Below are 22,857 nucleotides of genomic sequence, written 5' to 3' on the forward strand. Positions count from 1 at the left end.
TACCAACATCTGGGGAAGCATTCTACTGTGAAGTACTCCCTTCCCCCAGTCCTGTCTCCTCCAGGAAGCTTTCTCGGACTAACCCAACCCACAGGGAACAGTCTGACCATCTGTGCACTTCACTCTGCTCAAGCCATTTGTCCTTCCCTAGCTGAGGTTTCTCCACCTCTAACAGTCCGTGGCGAGGTCCCTGGGGTGGGGGGGGGTGGGCATTGCCAGACCTAGGGACAGACTCACCTTTGCACATCTGGCAGCAGGATGCAGGCAGCGGGAGGGGTGCGGGGCAGCCTGGTTCTGGGCAGGTCATGAGACCACAGTAGATCTGGCCCTCCTGACAGAGCAAATAGGAGATGAGTGATGAGGGGCAGCCTTGGGGTGAGGAGAGCCCCCCTGCCCTGAGGGCAAATTGCCTTGAGGTGTCCCCTGAGGTGGGGGTGGGAGGGAGCAGCCAAGCATCCTGGGCAAGGCCCAGCCAACTCAGAGGAAGGATCCCCTATACCCAACCAATCCCTCCCCTTCCCCTGGCCCCGCGTTAGTTAGCATTCATCCTTCAGCTTGTAAAGTGCTTTCAGACCCTGTCTCTGCCTAGGCTCTCACAGCAAGCTGGGGAGGTGGGATTCTTCCATCCTATAGAAGTGGAGAGCCTGGAGAGCTGCCTGAACTGCCTGAAGTCAGAGACGCAACCCAGCAGAATGGATTAGAGCCCAGCCTGCGGGCTGAAGTCAACACCCTTCCCCCTGACCTGGAACAGGGGGCCCAGCAGAGAGGAGGGGGATCAGTGGGATACATCCTGGGATCATCTTGCTCTGACTGAAAACCCTAGGTCCCCAGCTTCAGGACCCAGCCTAGAGAGGCAACACTGTAGAGGAAAGAGCCTTCTGGGAATCAGAAGCCAGATGACCTGTGGTGAGTCACTTTTCTTCTCTGGGCCTCAATTTCCTCCTCTGTGAAATGGGGACACTCCCATCTGGGTTGTGAAGATCAAGTGAGGGAATGGTTGTGAAAACCCTTCTTAAACTGGAAGGCATGATGTACCTGGGAGGAAGTGATATTACCTTGAGTCCTTTCCCTATTCCTTTTCCAGTGAGCCTCAGGAGGCCAGGAGTCAAGCCAGTCCCATTTAAACAAGGAGGAGAAGAAAGAAGGGGAGATCCAAGTATCCAAGGAGAAGGGACAAGGAATCAAAAGAATGTTCTCACCACCCTAAGGCCATGCCATCACTTCTGTCTCTTTCCACAGACTCCTCCTCATCCAGGCCCTTGTCCCTTTACAGGAAGCAGCACAGCACGGGGAAAGGAACATGAATTTTGGAGTCATGTGGCCCTACATCTGAATTCTGGCTCTGCCACTTAATTAGCTGTGTGATTTCAGGCAAGTTGCTTAACTGATCTGAGCCTCAGTTTCCTCATGTGAAAATAAGTACAGTAATATCCTTTTCCTAGGGTCTTTGGGGTACTGTTTATAAACACAAGGCATTCCCATGAACCAGCAGGTATAATGTATCAGACCTCTGGAAGAGGCTCAAGCCCTACAAAAATAATTGCTCTCTAGGTTGATTTATAAGTGGTCACTCTTTGTCATTTGTAAGTTGTTTACTCTGCAGCACAGATACTTTAAGATTCTGAATCTCAGACTGATAGGATCCTGTCCCTGAAAAGATGGATGGGGACACAGGCCCCAGGGAAGTGACTAGATCAAGGTCACACAGGGAACCGTGGCAGAGCTGGAGCTCAAACATGGGTGTCTGACGTCTAATCTAGGCCTCTTACTCTTGTGTCACTGCTAAATCAGATTATTATTTTAAACAGGACGTTGGTGATCACCTGGTCAGACTCCCTCCCACACTGGGAGGAAGTGATGCCCAGAGAAGTTTGATGAGCAGACAGTATGGAAATCAGGAGAGCAGGAGTTTCTCCGACCAATGCACAGATGAGTTAAACTCCAGGGTAAGAATGCCATGGCGAAAGCCACCTGTAAACCTATAGCAGGGCCACACTTAAGCCCACTGAGGGGAAGGGTGAAGACTTTCCAGATCCGGCCCCGCTTGGCTTTAGTCTCTGTCCCATGATAACACTGCAGGGTCAGTTCTGCCTGTCCCCAGGCCCAACCCTGACCCCAGCAGGTGGAGTATAAGCAACTTCAGATTAAATCTATTTGCAACAAGCAGTCTGACCCTGTCTCCGTACCCCAGGGCTGATCATTCACTCATTCACTTATTCATTCAACAATCATTATACACATCTGTGTACCAGGCCCTGGGCTGGTAGGAGCAGAGGACACAACGAATTGGGTATGCTCCCTCTATTTGAGGAGTGTAGAGTTACTGGGGGAAACAGAAATGGGCAAATGTCAGTACGAGGTAACTGTGGTAACCGTGCGGAGGATGCGGAAGCCCAGAGATTCCAAACCTCAGAGATTCCCTCCCCGCTGAGCCTGTTCACTCTCACTTTGCTTTGGCCAGAGAGGAACAATCCCCCCCCTCCCCCACCATACCACACCATTACGCTTTGCCGGCCGATCTGTGCCAGCCTGTGCTCACAAGAAGGCGGAAGGTCTTACGGTACAGCTGCAGAGGACACACTGGTTGGGCAGGCGGGAAGGGAGCAGCTCGTGGGCACTGAAGATCTCTCCGTGTTGGTACATGGTCCCATTGTGCTGACAGTACTTTGGGGGGGCCCGGAGCCCAGAGGGGGTGTGAGGTTCTTCAAGTGGAGGCGGGGCAGGAAGAAGAAAAAGTTGAGGTTTCACATTACTCCAAAAGCTTTGTCAAAATTCACTGGCCACTTTTCCGAAGATTTCGCATCTTATCCTGTCTTGGCATTTAAACCAAGCTCTGGCTTCAGCCCTGCCAGCCAGTCCCCATATTAGCTAATTGAGAGGTCTCACTGATAACTACATCTGACCATGTTGCTCCCTCTGATGGGTCCCCACCAAGGCCTTTCAGCCCCTCAGTATCTGAGCTGGCCCTGACAAGTGCCAGAAGCCTCAGCTCCACAAAGCCCCACTCAGTGGGGACCTGCATTAGTTCCCTTAACATTCAATGAGCATATCCATGAGTCCCCTCTAGTGCCAGGCACTGTCCTAGGTGGTGGGGATACAGCAGTGAACAAAACGAGGCCCCGCACAGAGTTATATCCTAGTAGAGTCAGCTGGAATGATCTAGACTATCCCTGTGCTTGGTGTAAGCTCCTGTCATTCACTGGCCACCACAGCCCCACTTGTCAGCACCTGCCAACTAGCCAGTCCTCATCCTGCCAGGTAGCAGGATAAGTCTCCATTCCCGAGAGTACCCACTCATTCCCTCAAGACACCTTTACCAAGCACCTTCTCTGTAGCAGGCACCAGGCTAGGCATTAGGAATAGGAGTGCTGGGTAAGACCCAGCCCCTCCCAGCAGGACTCTCACATTCTGAGGGGTTAGAGAAATACCCTACGAGCAGTGCTGCTGTAGAAGTAAGGGCAGCACAGAAGTCATGGCAGCACAGAGAAGGAGCCCCTAACTCAGCCGGGGATGGGGTGGGGTGGGGGGTTGGGCAGGGAGGGCTTTCCAAAGGAGCTGATGGCTGAGCTGAGTTATGAGGAACATGTACAGCCAGGTGGGCAAAGGGGCAGGGCACGGAGAGGGAGAGAGGAGCATGTAAGAAGGAAGGAGCCAATGCACAAAATCAGCAAGGAGAGATAAGGACTCCTGGAGTGAGCCTCTGCCATGGAGGAGGCCCTCATGGGGCAGGATGAAGCTCAGAGCCCCTACTCCCCAAGGGGACCGAGAGCCAGGAACATCTGTGACCCGAGCCAGAGCCACGGTCAGATCTCTACTGGGGTTCTGCATGGAAAATGAGCCCCTTTGCACACATACTCCACACGGGTCCCCAGCTCACCAGGAGAGCCCTGGTTCCAGAGCCGGAGACCATAGTCTGGAGCCCTCTTTTATCGCCTTCCTGATGCTTCTAAGCATTAATTCTCCTCTCAGTATCTCCCTACCGTTATGTTGGTCTCCCCACTGGCTGCCCCTCATTGGCCACGTGGTTACATATACACTCGGTAATGCCAGTTCCTTCTCAGACCACCTCTCCTCTTCTCTCTTTTACCTTCACTTCCCAGAATCCCAGTCTCAGAGGCTCTTAGAATCTTAAAATCATAGAATCATAAGCATTTAGCATCAAGACACATAGGGTCCCTGAACCTCGGCACTGGGAGAAATCTCCAAATACGTGTACTCCAACTCCTGTAGTCATTCCCAGCCCCAGGGTGGGACTCCTGGCATCTCCCTCCAGGGCTTCTGGGCCCCTGCTTACTCACCCCCACTTACACAGGGCATGTCCACCCCCTCCAGCTCCGGCCAACCAGAGAGAGATTGGAGCCCAAGTGTGCCGTCCACAGGCCAAGCACGCCCCTGTTACCTTCAGCCACTTTCCACATTTTCTCCCTCCTTCTGCCAAGCCCAGCTACTTAAGAATGAGAAATTTGCTGCTACCCCAGCCCTCCGTGGGGATTGGGATGTTTCTTCCCCTGAATACCTTTGTCATCTCAACACCTCTGATAGTAGAGACTGCCCCCTCTCATGTCAGAGGCGCCTCTTAGCCAGAAGCCTGCATTGGGATGGGGTCAGCAGGCAAGGGGGAGAATGGATGGGGCAGAGAAGCAGAGAGAGAGGGTGATGAGCAAACACAGAGGAGCCGAAGAGAGAGAGGCCACTTACCCACACAGCGGGGACAGCACTGCTGCGGCTCGGTCACAGGCTGGGGGCAGTGGACAGGCGGGCAGTGGAGGCGGTAACAACTCACATGGGCACTCTGAAGGGGACATGGAAGGGAGGTCCTGATTCCAAAGAACCACTGCCTCCCACCTGAACCTGACCTTTCCCAAAACCCCATCCCAGCTGTGGGACACTACATTTGTTTTCAGCCTGTGACGAACAAAAACAATCAACTCCATTTGTCCAGTCTCTCCCCTTCCCCTGCTCATGTGCCCCACAGTGTGCACGGACCTGCACAGACCTTGTGTCCCCTTCCCGGTGTTTGAGAAATACAGGTAAAAGGCTGGACTTATTCTGACATTGATCTTGACTGTTGTTGTTTTACATCTGGGGCTTCATTCTTTTACCTCTGAGCCTGAGCTTTGGGGTTACAAGAGAAATGTGACACAGGAGGGCAGGTGACAGGGATGAGGACAAGATTAGAAACCTGATGTGGAGAAGACTCGGGGCTTTGCGATCCACTCCCTGAATCTCTAGGAGGTTTGGGTAACCTTGCACAAAGACTTGGAGCTGGCACCAGAGAAGGAGGGGCCCAAAGTTCTTTACGCTTTTTCAAGGGCAGCAAATGGAAGAGAAGGGATGGGGCAGAGAAATGGGGGAGGGGGAGTGATGAGCAGAAACAGAGGAGCTAAAGAGAGAGAGGCCACCGCCCCTTCTGGAGGTTTCCCAGCTCACCAGGCAGAGTCTGTCAGCCTGACCTAGGTGGCCCATACCTTACTCTCCCCTCTGTTATAAGGGTCATGGCATTCGGGGGCGGGAGAAACGAATTAGCTCCAGTGGATCACGAATCTTGGACTTTGTCAACTGGACCACATGTTGTCACAGACCATTTACATCTGTCTAGTCCATTCATCCATGAATTCTTTTCCAAAAACAAGGGTCATGCCTCGTCTGTTCATCTCTGAATTGTCAGCTCAGGGCCTTGCTCCAGGCTACTGCCTGTTACAGTCTGAACAAAGGAGTGAGTGAATAAATAAGAGCCAGAAAAGAAGGGATAGAGGGCCTCTTTCTTAGATGAAGGGAGGGAGCCAGTTTTGTTCCACTGTGAAGTCAGCGGGTTTGCTTCTAGCCCCCTTGCCCACCGAGTTCCCGGACAGCACCTCTTGCCCCATGGAAAACTCTGGACCAGACCCCAGTCCCTCTGGGGCTACTGCTTCTCAAGACGGCCAGATTGCAAGGACTAATCAGTGTGCTAAGGGGCATCCCAGAGTCCACAGAATTGGTCTGAGCTCCCAAAGGGGCCTTCTAGACGCCTGGCACACATGGGTGCTTAATAAGGTGAACTAAGGGGCAAACTAAGTCCCTCAGATGAGAAACTAGGGCAGAGTGCAAGGAACTGTGTGACCTGAAGAGTTAGGATCTCTTTCTTGATTCCAGCCTTGGAGGAGCCAAGGGATGGAGATGATCAGCCACATGCAGCCAGGAATAAAGTAGAGACAGGCACGGGGTTGAGCGGCAGGTGACCAGGTGGAAGGCCATGCAGCCAGACTGCCTCTCAAGAAAGTCATCACTACCATTTACTGAGGGGCTACTAGGTAGGGACTTTATCTTGTATATATAAATATATGATCTCACTTTATTTGCTCAGCAATCCTAGGGGTAGGTACTGCTATCCACACTTTCACAATGAGAAAAGAGCCTCTGTCTGAGAGGTTAAAGTGCCTAAGACCACACAATAGGTGAGCACTGTCTCCAGGGTCCCTGCACTTCCGTGATGCTGAGCTGCCCCTGGTGGACGGGATGGGGACTCATTCATTCTCTCAGGATTTACTACACCACTACGGGGGTGCCAGGCCCTCTTTTAGGCTCTAGGGACATAGCGGTGAACCCGACATGTTTTTGCTCTCGCAGAATTTGCATCCTATGAGTAGGAGAGAGACTATAATAAATAAACAAGTAGGAACAAGGTCATTTCAGATGTTAAACTTATAATGATAATAAAATAGGGTGATGTGCTTGGGCTAATCAAGTTAGAGTGTTTTAGAAACAGCTACCAAAGAAAGCCTCATAAGGAGGTCACTTTTATGTGACAAACTGCGAGATGAAAGGGACCATTTGTGAGAAGATTCAACTGGGGGGACATATTTCAGGCGGAGGAACCACCAGGTAGGAATGAGGTTGAAGCATTGGCACAGGTAGGAGATGAGGTCTGAGAAAGAGGCAGAAGACAGCTCATGTAGAACCCAAAGCAGGAAATTTGAATTTTACTTTAGGTGCAGTGAGAAGGTTTAAAGAGTGGAATAACGTGATCAGTTTTATGTTCAGAAAAGATCATTCTAGCTGCTGTGTGGAGGACAGATTTAGAGGGGGAACAGGGAGACCAGTTGGGAGGCTGGTGTAACAGCCCAGGGAGACATCGAAGGTGGCTTTCATTAAGGGGAGCAGTGGAGAGAAGTAGAGGAATTCAGGATATTTTCTGGAGATACCGGCACGATCACTTGGGTTGGGGAAACTCGGAGGAGGGAGAAACAAATTAGCTCCAGTGGATCACAAAACTTGGACTTTGTCAACTGGACCGCATGATATGTCTGGAATTTTCTGTTATGGTTTTCTTTCTGTTCTCTGGCTATATTTCATAAAGTTCTTTTTGTAAAGCCTGATTGGCCTCAGATGTGCTAAGGAGAACCAGGGGGGGGGCAGTTGTGGGGGGTTGTGTCTCCGTTGGCAGCAGTGTTCTGCCTCAGGCCAACATGGTAGAAGCAGTGGGGAATCAGAGGGAAAGATCCCAGGAGGAGTGAGACCCCAGTGATCAGAGTCAGGAGAGGGGCTGGTCCACCCCCCTCCACCTCCCAATGTCTTCTCAGAAGCTCTTCTGTGCTCCCACTTTGAGGATTGTCTTAACAAGGGAGGCCCTTATAGGCTTTCTGCATTCCTCTCTTGGCTTTTGTTCAGGGAAAGATGCCAAGGGGCTGGCTCCAGGTAGGAGCTAGGTACGCTGTCCCCCTCAAGCACCAGCACCCAGACAAAGACTGTTGAGGATATCGCACCAACCAGGCTGGGCCCAGGCAGCTGAAGGGGTGTTTCAGGCCTCCCAAATCACTCCCCCTCCATCGTCACCCCTCCACCCTCATACCTGGCCTGAGAATTCTGGGCCACCCGGGGGATCTTATTTCTTCCACCCAGTTGATAGTGCAAGGCTCTGTGGAGGGTGCTGGGGTGGGGTGGGGGAAAGGACACAGAAGTGAACAAAAAGATCTGGTCTCTGCCCCAGTTTGTTCAGCCTCTGGCAGGACACCAAACTGGGCATGAGTAGCAGCCAGGAAGACCTGCTCTCAGGGGCCCCATGTAGAAGGGGCAGTAACTGACAGACACAGATTATTATACTTGGCCAACAGTGATCAGGAGAAAGGGACAGAGAATCTTATGTGGCATCCAAGAAGGAGACACACTTGCAGGCGAGGCATCCAATAATAAGGCTAATGGTGAGGGGGGCATTTGGGTGAAGCCTTAAAGAGTCAGTATTTGAGCCAATGGAGTTGGGAGAGCACATCCTAAGGCAGGGCAGCAAGAGAGGTGGCCGGAAGGAAATAGCACAAGGAAAGGAAGGAATGGGAGGTCAGAACAGGGAGGCTCTTGTCCTCTGCTGCATGGGACACAAGGAGGCTGGCAGCAGCCAACATGGAAGGAAGGCTGGGCTGAAAGATGGAGGGGCCGGGTCCCCAGCCCAGCCCAGCCACTGACCCGTGGTGTGACTGATCTCTGGGAGGCGCACACAGCTGTCTGTTCCCACGTATTGCGTATTGCGTACTCGCTAGGGAAGTAGCATGGCCCCACCCTCTCTCTGCGGTGACTTCTCTGGGGTCTCCCGGACGTACCTGTCACAGGTGGTCACGTGGCCAAAGGAACGTACCTCAGAGCAAGTACAGCGCAGGCAGTACATCAGGCCCTGTGGCTCCAAGTAGGGGTGCCAGCTCTCACCGGGGGAATATCTCTTCCCATGGAAAAGGCAGAACATGTCTGGGCCTGGCAAACCAACCAGTACTTTGTCAGTCCTAGGAGGCTCCAGCCCAAAGACCCTGCTTCATCCCTTCTTCTTTCTGGCTCTAGGAAGGACATCATCTGGACCACTTAGGTGAAAGGGAATCCACCAGAAGTGTTCTCCAGTCAGGGGCCCAGAATATCCGAGTTTGTTAGCTTGTCCATACACTTGCCGTGTGACTTTGGATGTGTCACTTCCCCCTTCTGAACCTTAACACTTCTCTCATAGGGCAGTTAGGGGGATCAGACAGTGAAAGTGTTTACAGATTTAAATTGTGGTATAAATGTTATTAGATGAACAATCTGAGGCCCTGAGAGGATAAATTACACCTTTAAGGTCAGTCACCAAGGAGGGATGCTAGCCCAAGCTTCCTGACTCTCAGTCCAGAGCTCCTTCTGTCCTCATAATAACACTGGCTTCCTTTCCCTTGGTCCCATTTTGCTTATTTATTTACTACAAATAAATAAGGGTGCACCCCACCCCTTCCCACTGCTGAGCCTCTCCCTACACACACACACACACACACACACACCATCTCTGGGTCCTATGACCCACCTTTTCAATAAAGCCACTCAGAGCAATTTTTCTGTGTTCATACTGTACTGTGTCCTTACAGCTCAGCAAGCTGTGATGGAAAGTGTTTGAACTGGGAAAACAAGGGCTATGGAGTGAAAAGTTCTTAGAAAGCTGACACCTAAATTTCCTTAACAATGGTCATTGCGACTACTATGGTTGCACTATGGTTGATTACTTTTGCATGTCAGTTGTCTATATGCAGATGAATGCTTCCAGGAATGACTGAGAAATGGTTGTTTCACCAGGTGGGTTAGATACATCTCCTGCAACCCTGCTTTCCTCACTCACTTCACACAGCCAATCAGTCTCCCCGCCTGCCCCCACCTCTTACCAGATCACCACCTAGGCTTGGGTCGGGGCTCCAGGTCTGGCTCACAGCCCCGTGCCTCACCCTGCTGCCTTTTGCCCTGTCCCCGCCAAATCTCCTCCTCACAGGTACCTGGTGATTTTTACAGCCCAGAAGGGATGCTGTCAGTCCTACAGGAAAACTCTTTTAGGGAGGAACTGGGATGCCTAGCACATCCCCAAGGTTTGTGGAATTAGATGAGATTGAGCTATGGAAAAAGGAGCCAACATTTATTGACTATCTTCTCTTTACATAAATTACTTAATTCTCTCATTGGCATTATTGTTTTGGACGTTAAATTGGATGATGCTTGTCAAGGGCTTACTTAGCCCAGTTCCTAACACTTAGTCAAGCGCTAGGATTATGATAATTGTGGTAACAATGACCCTGCAAGATGGGTCATCTTGAATAGATGATAGTGTCCCTCTAACAGGGTCATGGGGTTGTTACCGTAATGATGAGAAAACTAGATGGAAAAACTGAGGATGCACTTGTCTAGGCCATCCAGCTAGTGTTTTAAATCCAGGACTCTACTCCCAGGCAGAGCCCTCCGCAGTTCACCTCCCCACTCCATGGCTTTTTGCCCAATCCCAGGGCCTAGGGGCTCCTCTCTCTGCCTCAGCCAACACCTTACCCTGTTCTCTATTTTCTTTCCCTGTTCCCTACTGGTCTAGAATCTAGAAGGTGCCTTTCATACCTCCTCCTGCCCACTTCCTAGAGTCTTCCTGTTAGATATTGGACCACACAGAATCACAGACAGCTGAAAGCAGCACACCAGCAGGGGCAGCTCGGGCAATGCAGAAATCCCCTCTCCAAGTCGGGGGTGCTGGGGCGGGCCCCTGGCACACACCTCCAGAGGAGAGAGGCTCAGGGGCCGTTCCTAACCTGCAGAAAGTTTCCCCTGTAAGAAGCTGGAACCGGCCTCCCTCTGGTTCCTTGCATGACTCCTGCTCTGCCTCTCAGGCCTCCAGGAACAAAGATTTGAAGTCCCGGTCATGATGCCCTCAGAGTGCTTCAGTGGCCGCTGGGGATTGTAGCAGCACAAGGCTTGGTTCTCTCCCCACCCCCTCCCCAGGTCCCTAAAGTAGAGGGGGGATCAGACAGCAGATCCCGTTCCCAGCAAGGCCCAGGCTGGCCCGTATCAAATGAGCTGTGTTTATCTCTCAGCCCCCGCTGGCAGAGAAGGCGGGACCCAGCCCCAGCTGGGGTGCTTGTCAGAGCCAGCCCAACTCTCCAAGGATTGAATAATGTCTTTCTTCCTCAGTCCCCTCCCCTCACCCGGGAGGGGGCCGATTGCAACACGACCTCGAAGAAGCCTTCGGTCTGAGCCTCCTTGCTGAAGAAACCCTCTACTCCCACCTTCCTTGGGGCGGCCCTGTAGCCTGGCCCCTGTGCCAGTTGGCACCCCTCCCCCTTGCCGCCTGCTCAGAGCACGGAGACAGAGGGAACGGCTCAGCCCATGCCCAGGCCAGGAAGCCGGTTGCCCCACCAACAGACCTGGCAGTGGCTGAGAACGTGTGGGGCCTGGCAGGCCGGTCCCTCAACCCCAGGAGGCCCTGCGGCCACAACCCCACCCAACCACACCTTCCGAGGTGAGAGGCACAAGGAAGGGTGGCATTGCCTGGGGCTCCCTCTTATACCAGGGAGGTGAGTGCCCCAAGGCCATGCCAAAGCCAAGCAGAAAGAGGACCGGCCACCGGGCTGCAGCCTCTTCCATCCCTGCAGTCCTGGCTTTAGCCCCCATCCTTGCTTATGGCTGGGAGGAGCTCTAACTCCTTTTGCCACCAAATCACCTTGTGACAATGAGGAAGCCTTGCTCTTCCTTCTCTCAGCCTCAGTTTCTCTTCTGCAAAATAGGGGGGGTGGTGAACTTTGATCTCCAAAGGTTTCTGCACAGATACTGCTTACGAGTCTGTGATTTCTCAATTCTAAGACTGCAAGTTTCTAAGATTGAAGATTTGAGAAGTCTGTGCTTCTAAGAGCCTACATTTCATGAGAACATGAAGCTTCTGTGATTTTGTGGTTCTAAGATTTGACCATTTCCAGCTTCCATGATTTAGGATATATTGGTGGTGCCACACACCCAAGCTCTCGGGGCTTCCAAGGTGGGCTAGGATAAGGTTCAGGGAGCCAGTGAGTAACATGAAGAAGGAGGCCAAGTTTGTCTCTCACATCCCCTCCTTTCCCATCTGCTCCCTTGATCTTCTGTGGCCTTCTCCCACCTGCCCTGCCCTTGGGCCTGCCCCGCTGCCCCTCTCCACCCACCACCGTACCTCATCCCATCCACCTGTACCCACATTCCTCTCCCCAACTCAGGGGGCAACTGGGCCTGCTCTTGAGGATCTTTTGGAGTTAATGGCCCCTAGCAGTGATGTCTAACTCAGGGAAAAGACAGCAGTGGAGGAAAAGGACAGTTGGCCCTGTTCCAGGCTTTAGATAGAGAAGAATTAAAGTTGGACAGGCTTCCTACCCCTCAAAATGCGTGTAGGTGTGTGTATATAGTCCAAAGACCCTGGCTTTTGAGTCAGATAGGTCAGGATTCAAACTGGATTTCGCTTTTATCTGTAGCCTGAGTTTAGACAAATTACTTAATCGCTCCAGGTCTCAGTTTCCATATCTGTTAAACGGGATTAGTTTTGGCTACCTCTCAGGGTTATTGTAGAATTAAATCAGATAATATATGCAACGTGCCTAGTGCCTGACATGTATTAGATGCTCTGTTAAATGGTAGGTTAGTGGCACCTGGGTGGCTCAGTCAGTGAAGCGTCTGACTTTGGCTCAGGTCATGATCTCACAGTTTGTGAGTTTGAGCCCCGCGTCGGGCTCTGTGCTGACAGCTCAGAGCCTGGAGCCTGCCTCGCATTCTGTGTCTCCCTCTCTCTCTGCCCCTCCCCCACTTGTGCTCTGTCTCTCTCTATCAAAAATAAATAAATGTAAATGGTAGGTTAAAAACAAAAAGCAGATCTGGGTGCTGACTCCAAACTTCCCTAACAGTCTGTTTGTCATGGTATTCCATTTTTTCCCACAATTTTATGGGCAGCCCCCAGACACCCATTAGGGCATGAATATCAGGGTACCTGCCACTGAGGTCACATCTCCCAGGTGTCATCATTTACAACCTCACCAACCCTGTTTCCTGTGGCTCCCCACACTCTCCTAGCCGCACTCACAAGCCAGATTCCCTCAACGCCCCCTCTGCCTACAGAGACCTCAGGGATGGGATACAGAGATGAAAGGGGTCAGGAGGCTGGAGAGGGAGGGAGAGGCTCACAAGGGGCCTTGAGAATCCAGAGGGCAAAAGAAAGGCACGGAAAAGTTTTAAACCGGGGCATGCCCATGGTCAGGTTTGCATTTTTTAGCATTATCAGTGTGGCCACAGGAGTGGAGAATGGGTTGGAGGAGTTGGAGGGCAAAACTGGAGGCAGAGAGACCAGGGAGGCTGTTGCAGTCACTGGTTGTGAGAGAATGCTGGCCTGGGCCAAGACGGAAGCTGTGCCCACGGGCAAAAGTGCAGATTTGAGGAACACTTAGGAGGTATGGTGGGCGGGCTTTGGGGCAGGCTGGATGTGGGCGGGGAGGATAAAGGAACAGTCTACAGCAGTAGGACTGAGGTTTCAGGCCTGAACAACCAGGTGAATGGGGAGCACTTGACACAAAAACAGAAAGTGTTATTATCATTAGGTGTAGTAATGTTACTTCCTGCTATTCATTCATTTATTGAGCTTTTGTGTATCAAGGCTTCTACAAGTCTGTGGGCCTGGGCCATGACTAAGTAAGACACAGTCCCCATTCTCAAGAAGCTCACAGCCTAATGAAGAAGACGGATAGATATAATACAGCTGACCCTGAACAACACAGGTTTGACCTGCACAGGTCCACTTATATGTGGATTTTTTTACACCGCGGTACTGTAAATGTATTTTCTCTTCCTTATGATTTTCTTAATAACATTTTCTTTTCTCTAGCTGACATTATTGTAAGATTACCATATGTAATACATATAACACACAAAATATGTATTGATTGACTGCTTATGTTATCGGTAAGGCTTCAAGTCAATAGTAGGCTACCAGTTATTAAGTTTTGGGGTGAGTCAAAAGCTAAAGGCAGGTTTTTGACTCTGAGGGGCTTGGTTCCCTTAACCCCCACATTGTTCAAGCATCAACTGTACATACAGTGTGACAAGTTCTATGACAGTGAAAGCACAGAGTCTTTGGGGAAGGCTTCCCCCCAGAAAAGATGCCTGACCTGGATGTTGGAGGGGTTAACAAGGTGCAGATGGAGGGGAAGGACCTGTCAGGCAGGTCAGGAGCTCCGTGCAAAGGCACAGAGGTGGGGGTGACTGGGGTTCACGCAAGGCCGCTGCAGGTGGCTGGGACGTGCCGGGTGCTAGCTCCCCTTCCTGCCCGAAGCATCCACTTGAATAGGCCATAGCCAAAGCTCTTCCCTAGCTTGACACTGACTTAAAGTCGCTGGACTTAGTTGGTCCCATCTGATTTCAGGGCAACAGCGTTTACCATATAGACTCTAAATCTTATCATGTCACCTCAGACTGCCATGAGCTGGCTCTTGCCTGCTTTTCCAGCAACACTGTCAGTGGTGGCCTTGTTTTCAGCCTCCCCTCCTCTTGTTGAATCTCTCACTCTTTCACCACCCCACCAGGCTCTTTCGCACTTCTGCGCCTTCCCATGCTGTCTCCTTCACTTGGAATGTGATTCTCCAACTCCATGTTTGGCCAACTCATTCTCATTCTTCAAAAGCCGGTCTAGATGCTGCCCTTTCAGTGAAGCCGCCCCACCCTTCCAGGCCAGCTGCCAGTCCTTCCTCAGGGCTCCCACAGAACTGAGTTCAGCCCTCTGTGACAACTCCTGTCACTGGGTTTGAAGTACTTATTAAGTGCATTCTTCTTCCTTACTAAACTGTGAGCTTCTTGAGAGCAGGGACCACGTCTCATTACTTTTTGGGTCTTCAGTGCTCTGCACAGGTCCTACACAGAGTTGGTGCTCGATAAATGAACACGCCATGAAAGAATTGGGTCAGTGGAGAGGGGAAGTTCTGGAAGAGGAGGTGACTGATGGTCCTTAATCCTGGAAACCTCTTTAACAAAGAAAATACTTCATCATGTGGTAAGATAGCACTTTTAGCACTTTGACCCTTAGCACTTTGACCTTGCCACCTAACCGGAACTAGCCTTTGACCTCCCCTTTCCAGCCCTCACCATCTAAACTCCCAAGCCAAATACCATGTAAAAAAGGGCAGAAGCCCGGGTAGGTAAGGGGATGAGCGATTCCATGATCTTCACATGTAAGTCAAAGTTTCCAATCTGTTCCATCCAAGGTCATCCCACAGTCTGCTTTGAAACTCTCATGCTTATAAAGGCCTCATAGGGGATAGTTAGGAGTGGGTAATGTGATTGGGAATTCTTCCAAGAAGAAACAGAAAAGACAACCAAAAAGAAGCTTCTGGGATGCAGGGGAGGCTGGAAGGGACCAGGGGATCTGGGGTGTGAGGAGAGAGTCCTGGGACTGTGGCTGGCCTGTCCCCAGCCTGCAAGAACTCAAGAAACCTGAGCGAGCCAGCTGCGCAGGAATGTGAGAAAGTTTACATCTTTTCCCTTGCGCCCACACAGCCATTATTTATTTATAGTTCCCTTTCATGCAAACAAACTTGCTTCCCTCTAAGACATAAGCTCTGCTCTGGGCACTGGCACCCAATGGGGGAGGCCTCCTAAGGGAATCAGAAGTGAAAACCTCAGGTCCTCAGTAGCTAAGCTGTATGACCTAGGGAAAGGGCCCTCACTTCTCTGAACCTGACTCCTCTTCTCTGGCACATGATGGATGTTCAGGAGTATAGAAGGACCTGAAATGAGAGAGCTGTCAAACCAGGTAAGGCAGCTCTGTTACCAGCAAGTGTCGGGGAGGGGGGGGGGGGCGGTGGGCAGAGATGAGACTGTTTACATTCTGTTCTGCCTTGGACATAGATACTTAGATTCACAGAATCTTAGAAAGTTAGGGACTGAGAGATGACATCCAATCCTTTATTTTACAGATGTGGAAACTGAGTCTGAGAAGAGAGGTTGGGACTTGCCTAAGATCATTGATTTATGCTAGCACAAACTCCAGTGGCAGTCTTCAGACCTGAGGGGGGTGCTTATAGGAACACCCCTTCCCTAAGGGGGCAGGACCAGAAGAAATGGCTTTGAATTGCGAACAAAAGGATCCAGGTGAGATATAAGGAAGAATTCCAGCTGTAAGAGTGGGTAACATAAGAAGACTGGAACCGCCTTCTCTGGGATGGGATGAGATCCCCTCTAGGGGGTTGCCTGAAATGATCTCAGCACTGCATCTCCCAGGGGCACCGCTCTCACACCAGTCCTTTTCTTTGGGAGTCCAAGGGATTCAGGATCCCTCTCCCAGAGACCGGCGCCATGGCTGGTGGCTGGGGGAACTTGAGAGGCCAGTCCTGGAACAGGTGCAACAGCTGGAACAACTGCGCAGCTGTTACCCAGCTCCTGCTCAGCAGCCAGCTAGCCAGTGAGTGAGACAGAGACCTCTACTGGTGGGAGTGAGGAAGTGCAGAACCACCTAGACAGACCCAGAGAGGGGCCTGCCTGGAGCCAGATGTCAAGCCTTCACTCAGGTGTCCCCCTCCCCCGTGTAAATCTGGACAGGTAGATGGGGATGCAACTAAGCTGAAAAGCAGGGCAGGGTCCCTGCCGGTGGGTCCCCCTACACACCCACTGTTCTAGGCCTCCTAAGTACTGGAGGGGCCACTCCTGGTGTCTGAGGATCTATTGACTCCTCCCTAGCAGGACAGGAGTACAAGGCTGCAGACCTAAACACCCTGACTTCCTTTCCCGAAGCCCAGAACAGACTCAGAATCAAGGCAACAGCATCTTTGGATCTTAGAGTCTTAGAATCACGGGATATTAAAGCCAGAAGTGTCCTCAGTGATTGTCTCTTGGGGTCAACCATCTCTCTTTACCGCTGGGAAAACTGAGGGGGGGAGAGAAAGGCAACTTGTCTGGTGTCTGCGTGGCTGGAATTAGTAGCAGAGCCAGACTGGGCCCTGACCTTCTGATTCCAAGTTTGTCCTCTGTACTACTTCATACGATGGGAGCTCCCTTCCTGCCCTATCTCTGCTTCTGCAGTCTGGGATTCTGTCACTTGGGAACAGAAGCCTCAATTCCCACAGTTCACATCACCTTTGGAGAGAGGCTAGAGCAATTGACGGTTTTACCTGATAACTGACTGTCTCTTGAAAGCAGGACTGGACAGCAGGAGGGAAGAGAAAGCAGAAGCGAGCCGGATACCTTACGGGCAGGAGGGGGGTGGCAATAGTAAGGGAGGAGCACAAGGAAGAGGCACTGACATAGGGGGAAGAGTACCGGAGAGGGAGTCAAGATACGAGGCCGGTTCTCATTCCACAGAGAAATGGATACCCAAACTGACTAACATCATACATGTATGTGTCTTCACCTGGGGCTGGGGTCAGTACCAGTCAGTGACCAGGTCACAGACCTGGAATCGGGGTTAAGTCCGTGGTCAGGGCTTTGAGGATCAGGGCTCAGCCTGTGGCCAGAGTTGAGACTCAGTCCGGGTTGAATTCAATCTGTGGCTGGAAACGGAGCCAAGGACAGAATAACCTTTGTTTGAATAGCCTTTTTGCACTGTAACCGAGGAGCAAACTGCCATGTGTGTTCACAGGCCTTTGGCATTCCGCAGGGCTGAGCCACCTCAGGAGTCTGACATGACACAGACTTGAGAATTCCCATCCGTTGGTATCACTTCTGAAAGCACCTAAGGTGTCACCAGGAGATTTCTTATGTACAACGGGCCTTAGATCTTACTTGAACTAAGACAAGGACCATCACAAGACACCTCCAAATAGGACTCTGGCAAATGACTATAGAATAGGATTGTTCCAGGGCACCTGGGTGGCTCAGTCGGTTGAGCCTCCAACTTCAGCTCAGGTCACGATCTCACGGTCCGTGAGTTCGAGCCCCGCGTCGGGCTCTGGGCTGGTGGTTCAAAGCCTGGAGTCTGCTTCCGATTCTGTGTCTCCCTCTCTCTCTCTGCCCCTCCCCCGTTCATGTTCTGTCTCTCTCTGTCTCAAAAATAAATAAACGTTAAAAAAAAAAAAAAAAGGATTGTTCCTAGATTCATAGATTGTCAGCACTAGACAAAGTGAGGCTCTGAGCAGGGAAGTGATCTGTTCAAATTCACACAACCCATAAGCAACAAATCTATTCTTTAATAAATTTGCTGTGTGAACTTGGGCAAGTCACTCCCACTTTCTGGGCTTCAGTTTAACTATAGGAAAATTGGGGGGGGGGGGGTAGAAGCAGACGATTTTCTAAATTTTTTTTAATGTTTATTTATTTTGAGAGAGAGACAGAGCATGAGCAGGAGAGGGGCAGAGAGAGAGGGAGACACAGAATCCGAAGCAGGCTCCAGGCTCCGAGCTGTCAGCACAGAGTCCAACGTGAGGCTCAAACTCACAAAATGTGAGACCATGACCTGAGCTGAAGTCGGGTGCTCAACCGACTGAGCCGCCCAGGTGCCCCAGAAGCAGGTGATATTCAAAGGCTCTTTCAGTTCTGACATCCCAGAATCTGAACATACCCCTCTGAATGCCAGTCCACCTCACTTTAACTCAAGTCTGCTCTGAGTTGTTTTCTTGTGTGTCTGTCGCTAAGACACTGCCTGAAGGCCAGTGGAGGCACAGAGGAAGGAGAGCAGAGTGGACCAGGTGGCCAGGGAAAGTTTGCTGGAAGAAGTTTGACCTGGCAAGGTGGTGAAGGCCTGACAAGATATGGGAGGCCAAGAGCAGGGGTGTGGGTAGGACAAGAGCAATCCTGCACAACGATCTGATTCTAGGACATCTTTCCAAGATGCATCAGGGACAACGGTACCTGGAGAAACACCTTGGGAGCTAAGAACGATGTGCCAAGAGGAAGGGAGGCAGGCATTAAGGGCATTCTGTACTAAGTCCCTTTTAAGAAACAACAGGTAAGTGTTAGGAGGAAACCTCCAGGGCCCAAGGAAGGGGAGGAGGAATTTACTGAGTACTAGGCATTGTGCTGGCTGACTGAACACAGTCACTTCCCTTAATCCTCCCAAGAACTGTTTGGGTTCCAGGTAAGTATGTGTCTTAGGTGATGAAATCGAGGCTCAGAGAAGTTGTGACTTATGAGAAGTCACACAGCCGCTAAGGGGCAGAGGCAGGACTTGAACCCAACAGAGTTCCTTCCATTACTTGTTACTAAGGACTTCTATGAGTCTCATGCTAAGGGCAGCCCAGAGACGACCAGACTTGCAGCCTGCCCTCACAAGCAGAGACAAGAGTGAAACAAAATCCAGCACTGCCAGCTCAGGAAAGTCATGTGCCAAAGAAAGGCAGCAATGGGGGAGTGGAGCTGTGGGGAGGGCAGAGCGCTAGGCGGGGAGTTGGGAACCTGGGGTCTTCATCCCAGGCTCTGCGCTGTGTAACCTGGAGCAAACCACTGCCCCTCTTTGTCCTCAGTTTCTTTATCAGGTATTTCAGGGATTGAACTAAACTCTTTCCTTCTCATCAAGAGAATCTTGGTTTTGTTTTCCATCCTCACAGTATTCTAAGAGACTGGGGATGGAGAGGAGGTCCAGGAGCCTCTGGCAGAGGCAGTGAGGGAACTGAGCTGCAGAGAGATTATATAAACTGTTTGAGGTTACACTAAGTGGAGAAGCATGAATTCGGGAACTGATTTTTTTTTTTTTAAGACGCTACCATGTACCAGCTAGTTGCTTTATTATATTTTCTCTGATTTAATTCTCACAACAGTCCTGGGATTTTTGACTCCCATTTTATAGATTGGGAAACTGAGGCTTAGAGAGGTGCCCTCCATCAGCTGGTATTCAGAAGATCTGGGATAGTGAAGACTGGTCTATCTCCCTGTGCCCTGCTGCCTCCCAGGGTCTTACAGCTCCAAATCAGGGTTCCTTCCAGATGCTTTGCTGTGCAGCAGGGGGAAAAGCATCGGATTTGGAATTGGAGAGCTCTGGCGTTGGATGGCTTACTAGCTCTGTAAACTTCAGCAAGTTTCTTCTGTTACCCTAAGTTTTCTCATCTGTAAAATGCAAATGATAGTACCCACCTCTTGGGAGTCACGTGAGGATCACATCGGATAACAGAATGAGGTTACCTAGCGAGCTCTTCTTTCTTTGCACCGGCTCCCTTTGAATACAATAGTCTTTACATCTCCATCACCTTCTTCACACCCTTGCAGCCAAACATACCCTGCTCTCTGCTGAGAATATGAAGCACCACCACCAGCCTACACACATGCGCACAGTGTCCTGCCTTCTCTCCCACCGCCCTCAGTCCCCCTTTCCTCAGGTCCCTGGCAGCAGCCCCCCTGGCCCTGAGTTTTGCCAAGTTCCCCCCAGTATCCCAGACTCATCAGCCCATACTGGTCGGCAGAGGAGTCTCCACTCTCCCCGCACAGGTGCTGCCTGGAAGGCTGCCAGAACAGTGTGGGGTCCCAAGTCCTGGCACTTTCCCTGCACATCCCAGGGGCTCGCATCCCTCCTCTGCTTATCCAGCCCTCCCCTCCCCTACTTACGGGCTCGGGCGTGAGAATCCAAGGGAAACCAGAGCAGCGCGAGTCCCAGCAAGGAGGAGAGGACCCTTACCTCGGGAACCATCCTTCCTTCCCCCGGGGCCAGGCCGCCAGGCGCTGAGCCAGGAGGGGCGTCGGGAGAAACTGAGATGAGGACACTGAGGCACAGGGGCACAAAAGCAACCAGGGGGGGCTGCTGCTACAGTGGAGAGTCAGAGAAGGGTCGAGTAGGCGGTGAGAACAGAAAGAGAGGTCCAAGGTGGGAATAAGAGGAAGGTGGAAAGAGGACAAGGGAAAAGGAAAGACAGAGAGATGGAGAGACGGAGGAAGGTACGGCAAGAAGGGAAAGCAATAAAAGCAAAGGAGAAGGTGAGAGGGAGGGGAGGAGGAGAAAGACGGGGAGGACAGGGGTCTGCAGAGCGCGCAGCGTTGGGCGAGGCGCGCGGGAGCAGCGGGCGGTTCCCGGCGCGCGGGCTAGAATCGGCCGGCGCCCCCTGCTCGGTGGGCTCGGGGTCGGGCTGCGGGGTCCTGGGGCCCGGCGGGGCGGCGGTACCGGCGGCGGCGACGGCGCGGCGGCCACGGGGGCTGGCTGAGCGCGGGCCGGCTGTGCACGCCAAGGGCGCCAGGCGCCGCGCTCGGGCGCATTTGTACTTTGCCGCGGGAAGCAGGCAGCCCCGGCCTGGCGCTGGCCTAGCGCTGGCGCCTCCTCTGGGGCACCGCGGGCTCGGTGGATTGGCCACCCGAGAAACAGGCCCACTTTACCCCTCCTCTCTGGTGCGGGTCTCTGGGACGCACGCTCCAGGCGCGGCGCCGAGAGGAGGCGAGAGGGCTGGGGAGGGGGAAGGGGCCACCCGGGCCACGGGCTTTAACCCCTGACTCCCCGCGGCGCCCAGAGAGCAGGAGGACGCAACCCAGTTAGGCTTCAGGTGAAACTTGGGGGCTGGGAAGGATGAGATGCTCGGGTTGGGAGAGGCGAAGCGAGCTGCGGGACCCGCGAGGCGCTCAGGGTAGGGCTCTGGGCGGTGCGTGCACATCACTCTCGATGGAGTCAGGCAGGACACTTGCCATTCTTAATTCTGTTCGTGGTCTTGGACACGCCATCTCAGGATCTAAAATGCGGATCTTAATATCTCCCCACTTCTTTTTGCGAAGATGAAATGAGGTAATGAACGTCAAGGTACTCACATCTCAAAAAGAAGGGGTCGTAATCCCACGCACCTAGAATACCCTTGCCAGTTCCCCTTCCTACCCACACGCTAGGTGCCTAGGTTGAAATCCAGTCCATCTGGATTCTTGGCCCTTCCTCTGGAAGTCTTTCTCTACCTTTCCCCCTCCCACTCCCAAAGGAGGACATGGTCTCTCCTTTGTCTCTGCAGGTAAGGCTCCCACCTCTCTGAGAGTGATGACCGCGTTCATTCCTCTTCAGTGAGAGCTGATTGTCAGTCACCTTTCCCACCAACGTGAGCTCCCTGTGGGTGCCGCCCTGAAACCCATGATTAATGCTCCATACCTTGTGTGGAATGAGTGCATGAATTAGTAGGACGCTTGAGCTTTCCAGATAAGAAACACCCAGGCTCTGAAATCCAAAGCCTGGGTCTCTCCCGGCTCTCTCCCTAGCTTGCTGGGCCATTTTGGTGAAGTTCATCCATCCTGCTTTGGATCTCACCTTCCTGCCCAGCTTCTCTTGCAGAGCTACTGGAAAGCCCAGTGAGCACCCAGAAGAGTGAGAGGTGAGATGGGAGGCCAAGCCACATCCCACTCTGTAGAGAATCATTTCTAGCTCTGCACACTTCTGGAGAGATAGCTTCCTGTGATAAGGCTGGGCTCCCCATTCCCAAGTGCTGCCAGGCCATCCCCTCCAGAACAGAGAGCAGGGGGGAGGAACCAGTGGTCTCAGAGACAGAACTTCCCCGGGGCTCTCCGAATCAGGGACAAGCATGATCTGCCCCAAAGGTGCCCTTCAGGCTTAATTTCTCCCACTCCAATCCGGCCAGTCTCTTTCTCTCCCTTGAGTATACCTTATTTTAACAGATAATGAGAGCTATGCGTGTCATCGTGCTTCCCTTTTTGCCTTGCCTTTCAGGAAGCGCAGTTAAATTTAGTGCTTAATTGCAGAAATAGTCTCATCCCAAGTTTCTGAGTCAGAGATCTTTTCCTTTCTCCATCTTTGTTTATTTATTTTTAGATGTTTATTTATTTTGAGAGTGTGCATGGGGAAGGGGCAGAGAGAGAGAGGGAGGGAGAGAGAATCCCAAGCAGGCTCTGGGCTGTCAGCCCAGAGCGTGACGCAGGGCTTGATCTCACAAGCTATGAGATCATAACCTGAGCTGAAATCAAGAGTCAGACACTTAAGCGACTGAGCCACCCAGGTGCCCCTCTCCATCTTTATTTAAAGTCTGCTATACATATATATCCGTGTCTTCGTTGTAAGAGACGAATTAAGATTGGCCTGTCCTATATCCTGCCCATTTTACTTCAGGAAAGGTCTCTACCATGAAACCCCAAAATGTCTCAATCCTTCTCTCCATCCTCACTGCTCCCAGAGTTGGGGCCATTGTCATCCCTTACCGGGATTTTGCCAACAGCTTCTAAGCAAGGCTGCCA

General features: G+C 51.9%; 1 protein-coding gene across 3 annotated transcripts in view; it reads right to left on the reverse strand.

Moving 5' to 3' along the window:
- CHRDL2 (chordin like 2) overlaps nucleotides 1–20,780 on the reverse strand; it is a 32,578-nt gene extending 11,798 nt beyond the window's left edge. For all 3 annotated transcript variants that reach the window (XM_086678307.1, XM_025928533.2, XM_086678306.1), the window contains exons 1-5: nucleotides 20,257–20,780; nucleotides 8,606–8,718; nucleotides 4,699–4,792; nucleotides 2,560–2,702; nucleotides 238–331 (exon numbers count right to left, since the gene is read on the reverse strand). In XM_086678307.1, coding sequence (XP_086534433.1) covers nucleotides 238–331; nucleotides 2,560–2,702; nucleotides 4,699–4,792; nucleotides 8,606–8,718; nucleotides 20,257–20,338 — 526 coding nt within the window. In that variant the 5' untranslated portion in view covers nucleotides 20,339–20,780. The remainder of the gene's footprint in view (nucleotides 1–237; nucleotides 332–2,559; nucleotides 2,703–4,698; nucleotides 4,793–8,605; nucleotides 8,719–20,256) is intronic.
- Nucleotides 20,781–22,857: the final 2,077 nt, after the last annotated feature.

Source organism: Puma concolor, chromosome D1 (assembly GCF_028749965.1).
Source record: "Puma concolor isolate L17-30 chromosome D1, mPumCon1.1.hap2, whole genome shotgun sequence".
Classification (NCBI taxonomy): domain Eukaryota; kingdom Metazoa; phylum Chordata; class Mammalia; order Carnivora; family Felidae; genus Puma; species Puma concolor.